This window comes from Aquarana catesbeiana, linkage group LG03, assembly GCF_042186555.1.
Source record: "Aquarana catesbeiana isolate 2022-GZ linkage group LG03, ASM4218655v1, whole genome shotgun sequence".
NCBI lineage: Eukaryota > Metazoa > Chordata > Amphibia > Anura > Ranidae > Aquarana > Aquarana catesbeiana.
Window position 1 is genome coordinate 131,201,298 of NC_133326.1, and position 6,000 is coordinate 131,207,297.

The 6,000-nt window shown below is 41.0% G+C and overlaps 1 protein-coding gene across 1 annotated transcript in view; it reads left to right on the forward strand.

Annotated features, from left to right (window-relative positions):
• The window catches only part of LOC141131685 (TRPM8 channel-associated factor homolog), a 90,311-nt gene extending 88,076 nt beyond the window's left edge, over positions 1-2,235 (forward strand). The window contains exon 8 of the mRNA XM_073619239.1: positions 1,904-2,235. Within this exon, the coding sequence (XP_073475340.1) occupies positions 1,904-2,155 (252 nt within the window). The 3' untranslated portion in view covers positions 2,156-2,235. The remainder of the gene's footprint in view (positions 1-1,903) is intronic.
• Positions 2,236-6,000: the final 3,765 nt, after the last annotated feature.

Consider the following 6,000-nt stretch of genomic DNA (forward strand, 5'->3'; position numbering starts at 1 on the left):
AATTCTTTTTTCAGATCCTCAGAGAGTTCTTTGCCATGAGGTGCCATGTTGAACTTCCAGTGACCAGCATGAGGGAGTGAGAGCGATAACACAAAATTTAACACACCTGCTCCCCATTCAAACCCGAGACTTTGTAACACTAACGAGTCACATGACACCGAGGAGGGAAAATGGCTAATTTGGCCCAATTTGGACATTTTCACTTAGGAGCGTACTCAATTTTGTTTCCAGCGGTTTAGACATTAATGGCTGTGTGTTGAGTTATTTTGAGGGGACAGCAAATTGACACTGTTATACAAGCTGTACACTAGGCATGTGCAATTCATTTCGTTCCGAATTCGTTTTTCAATGAATTTCGACAAATTCGTTAATTCGGGAATATCCAAATTAACGAAAACCCGTTTAACGAATTTTTCCAGAATATTCGTAAATTCGATAAAATTGGACATTCGGACATTCGGACATTCGCAATTTACGAATGTACATTCATACATTAGTAAATTAGTGAATTCGTTAATTTGTAAATTTGAATATTCGGAAATCTGAAATAATAGTTAACTAATAATAACTTAACTATTAGTAATTACTAGTAACTTTTAAATTATAGGTATTGTAATTTCCTTTCAAATTTGGCTGTTAGTGAACGTAACACATACAAATTTATCCGAAGTTATGAATGATCCGAAAAAACGTAATGGAACGTAATGAATTAATAATAATAAATAACAATAATAATAATAACAACGTTTTATTATTATTATTATTTATTATTAATTTGTTCCGTTCCATTTGTTTAGATGCAGCATTCGTTTTGGATAATTCGTAACTTTGGATAAATTCGTATTTGTTACGTTCACTGACAGTCAAATTTGAAAGGAAATTACAATACTTATAATTTAATAGTCAGTTACTATTTCAGATTTTTTAATTTTCGGGTTTTGAATTTTCAAACTTTGAATTTACAAATTTCCGAATTTTCTAATTTACAAATGTACGATTTTACGATTTTACGAATGTACGAATTTACGAATGTACAAATTTAAAAATGTACGAATGTACGAATGAACGAATGTACGAATGAATGAATGTTCGAATTACCGAATGTATGAATGAACGAATTTACGAATCGCGATCATAACGAATGACCCAAAAAACGAAAAAAATAATAAACTAATGAAACGAAAACGAAAATGAACGAATTTTTTGGCTGTGCACATGTCTACTGTACACTCACTACTTTACATTGTAGCAAAGTGTCATTTCTTCAGTGTCACATGAAAAGATAGAATAAAATATTTATAAAAATGTGAGGGGTGTACTCACTTTTGTGAGATACTGTAAATCTAATCTCAGTTATACATATTTACTGGCCTATGCCTTACCCTGTTCTAAGTCCCCCTCTGTTTTGCCCATACACATTGCTGCAGGAAAAGGACAAACAGCACAGATTTATATGACAAGAAGCTGGCTACATTAGACAATTTACAAAAGGTGAACTTAATGGATTTTTTGATTTTTTTGTACTCACTTTTGTTTCCAGCGGTTTAGACATTAATGGCTGTGTGTTGTGTTATTTTGAGGGGACAGCAAATTTACACTGTTATACAAGCTGTACACTCACTACTTTACATTGTAACAAAGTGTCATTTCTTCAGTGTTGTCACATGAAAAGATATAATAAAATATTTACAAAAATGTAAGGGGTGTACACACTTTTGTGAGATACTCTATATTGGGCTCCAACTGCAGTACTAAACTGCAAATTAGACCAACTCAGCAATGTAAATTTATAGTAATTGTGTTACCTGTAATGTAAATATTACATGCTGCACTATATTGCATACGATAAGCCATGGGTAGTGAGCTTTTATTAAAAAAACTAACCACATTTTTCATTTTTTAGTTACAAGAAGGCTTCGGGTGGGTTTCCTTCAAAAATGTATTTGCAGATTACCAGAAACTGTCAAATGTCAGTAGCAAAAATCCGGATAAGATGAATCTCTGGGCGGAGAAGTTCTCTCAAGCTGTCAATAAGAACTTGGCTCCATTCTTCCAGTCCTGGGGGTGGCCCATTGAAGAGAAAACCAAGCAGAAGTTATCCACATTGCCTGTGTGGGAGGAGAATCCTATGAAGAAGTATATCAGTTGTGAATAAGGGCATTTACAGCAACCACCCTGACCCTGTATCCTATTGTAATGAGCGGAAATATTAAACCACACCCCTATATTGTTTTACTTGTTGGAAGCATTGACTGGCTAAAACATTCTGTATAATCTTTCCTTTTTGAGATTTCTCATAGTTGTAATAGTTAAGATGTTTAAAGTTCCTCTATGCATAAACCTCCAGTGAGATATTAGCCTAAGTCCACACTTGTGCGAGTGGTTGCGGGTGCGGGACAGCATGTAAATGTCATCTGTTCCTATACCCGCAACCAAACCACGTTGCTACTTTGCAGACCTGGTGGGTTGCCACGCATCTAAAAACACAGCACATTTTCGATTTAGGGAAATCACATGATGCAAAAACACGTGCGATTTCCCTCCCTCTGCGTTTAAATAAAAGATGTAGGAACCTTTTTCCTGTATGAAACGTAGGCACAGCAGCCATTTCAAATGAAAACGCAGCTTGCAGAGCCACATAGTTGTGAACCTAGCCTTAGCCGGAGTTCTGCCGTTTTTTTTTTTTTTTTTTAAAGTCAGCAGCTACAAATACTGCAGCTGCTGATTTTTAAAATATGGACACTTACCTGTCCAGGGCAACTGCAATGTTGGCACCCGAAGCCAATCTATCCCTCTGCTGTCGGGTGTTGCCGCTGCCATCCTCGATAAGGGAATCAGGAAGTGAAGCTTTGCGGCTTCACTTCCTGATTCCCTACTGCCCATGCACGACTTGCACTATCCCACTGGTCCCTGCTGTTTTCTGGGACCCGTGTGTCTCCCAGAATACAGATGGAGGGGGGACAGGAAGTGGCGTAGATACCCACGGGTAGCTCAGGTATCTATACCCGGAAGTGGGAGCAAAATACTTGTATTAGACAGGTATCTGCTCCCCCCCTCGCCCCTGAAAGGTGCCAAATGTGACACCGGAGGGGGGAGGAACCAGAAAAGCGGAAGTTCCATTTTTGTGTGGAACTTGGCTTTAAAGCCTACTATAACTCCAGGAATACTATGACCCAAAATGAAAGGGCTGCTGTGACCGTGCAAACGCGGCTCGCAGAGCTGCATAGATGTGAATCTAGCCTTAAAGCCAACTGTAACTCCAGGAATACTATGACCCAAACAAACTATTTTCTTTACAAATCAATGCAGAAGCTATCAGTGCTGTATAAACCGTAAGTAGCATCAGTTACAGTACATACAGTATATAGCAGTGTGTTCTGGTCACAAAGTATTGAGACTTGCAGTCTGCTGGAAAAATATCAAGTCAGGCTGAGCGCCGCTCAGCTATTTATAGGAAACATTGCATTTTTACTAATGGAGAGGTGGATGTATGACGTCACGATCTGCACCATAGCCAATAGTGGGAAAGCCTTATATTTATTGATAAAAATACAAGGATTTCTTTCGATGGCTCAATTTTGTTCCAAGAAGGGGATGGTAAGTCCCCATACTGATACCAGAACAAGGCACTGTATACTTACTGTATGTATACTGATGCTGCATACAGTTTATACAGCACTGGCATGCACTGCATTGATTAGTAAAAGAAGTAGTTGGTCCAAACAAGTCATAGTATTCCTGGAGTTAGGCTTTAACTCTTCAGATTTGAAAGCACTAGGGTCAACAGTTTAAATCGCAACCATGACACAACCTGTATGGAATTTGTATGTTCTCTCTGTGCTTGGGTGGGTTTCCTCCATATACTCTGGCTTTCTCCCACATTTCAAATACATATTGGTAAGTTTTTTAGCTAATGTTTAAATTGTGTATGTATGCATGTGGGGTAGGGACCTGAGATCTCCTTAAGGCCTCTTTCACATGAACGATCCGTTCAGGTCCGCCTGTCAGTTTTTTTAGGCGGACCTGAACGAACCCTCCATAGACCTCTATGGAGCGTCGGATGTCAGCGGTGACATGTCCGCTGACATCCGACCTGCTCCGATCTGAAAAAGTGTAACGGAGGAAAAACCTACTTTTCCATCCGTTTTCGGATCGGGTGACGACGGAGTCTACGGTCCGTCATCATCCGATCCCCCATAGGGGAGAGCGGCGCTCTGACCTGTCATCTGCTTTCTCAGCGGGGATCCACAGAGCAATCCCTGCTGAGCAGAGCGGATGTTCACGGGGCGGATCATCATGGATCTGTCCCGTGTGAAAGGACCCTTAGACTGCTTTCCACACTGAGGCGCTTTACAGGAACTACAGCACTAAAAATAGCGCCTGCATAGCGCCTGTAAAGAGCCTCTCCTGTCTCTCCAGTGTGAAAGCCCGAGTGCTTTAACACTGGAGCGGTACGCTTGCAGGACAGTAAAAAAAAAGTCCTGCAAGCTGCATCTTTGCAGCATTGTAGGAGCTGTTTACACCACTCCTAAAGCGCCTCTGCCCATTGAAATCAATGGGGCAGCACCGCCGAACCGCTGCGGCGGTTTTAACCCTTTTTCGCCCGCTAGCGGGGGTTAAAAGTGCCCCTCTAGCGGCCGAATAGCGCCTCTAAAACGATGGTAAACCGCTGCTGAAAATAGCAGCTCTTTACCTCCAACGCCACCGACACCTCGGTGTGAAAGCACCCTAAAGGGCAGGGACTGATGTCAATGTAGAAAATCTAAAGTAATTAGAAAGCTATTAGAATGTGGCGCTTACTAAATATAATAAAACCTCACATATAATGATGAAATAAAGTGCATCCAAAACCAATCAAGGTGCAAACTATGCAAAATCAGGAAAATGCACAAATATATATATAACGTGATTCTAATGCAAATAATGTGATATAAGCAACGATTCTCACTTAAATAATAATGGAAATAAAGTGCATAAAGTGTGCAAATCAAGCAAATACGTATTACCAAAAATGTGCAATCTGAGCAGCAAAGTAATTAATGTGCAAATAACAATATGATGTTTCCAAAAGGATGTGTGAAAAATAGTCCCATTTAAAGTGCAAATAAGTCCAGCATATATAGTAACATATAAATGTATCCAGCAGTGCAAAAAAGTTCATCCAAAAAAAGTGCAAGTACCAAATATCCAAGAAGATTTCACCATCCGAGGTGCGCAAATGGTTTGCCCCAGCCTCTCACCTCAAATAGATCAATAAATATGTCTTCCTGCTAAATGCTGGTTCCACAGCAAACTATCGATTTCCAGGGCATCCAGGGACACATAGCACAGGACAGGACAGGTTCCACTCAGAACAGTCCTCGTCATGGTCGACCAAGGAAGTTGAGTGCACGTGCTCAGCGTCATATCCAGAGGTTATCTTTGGGAAATAGACGTATAAGTGCTGCCAGCATTGCTGCAGAGGTTGAAGGGGTGGGGGGTCAGGCTGTCAGTGCTCAGACCATACGCCGCACACTGCATCAAATTGGTCTGCATGGCTGTCATTCCAGAAGGAAGCCTCTTCTAAAGATGATGCACAAGAAAGTCTGCAAACAGTTGGGTTACTGGAACCATGTCCTGTGGTCTAATGAGCCATGATAAACTTATCTGGTTCAGATGGTGTCAAGCGTGTGTGGTGGCAACCAGGTGAGGAGTACAAAGACAAGTGTGTCTTGCCTACAGTCAAGCATGGTGGTGGGAGTGTCATGGTCTGGGGCTGCATGAGTGCTGCTGGCACTGGGTAGCTACAGTTCATTGAGGGAACCATGAATGCCAACATGTATTTTAACATACTGAAGCAGAGCATGATCCCCTCCCTTTGGAGACTGGGCCACAGGGCAGTATTCCAACATGATAATGACCCCAAACACACCTCCAAGATGAACACTGTCTTGCTAAAGAAGCTGAGGGTAAAGGTTATGGACTGGCCAAGCATGTCTCCAGACCTAAACCCTATTGAGC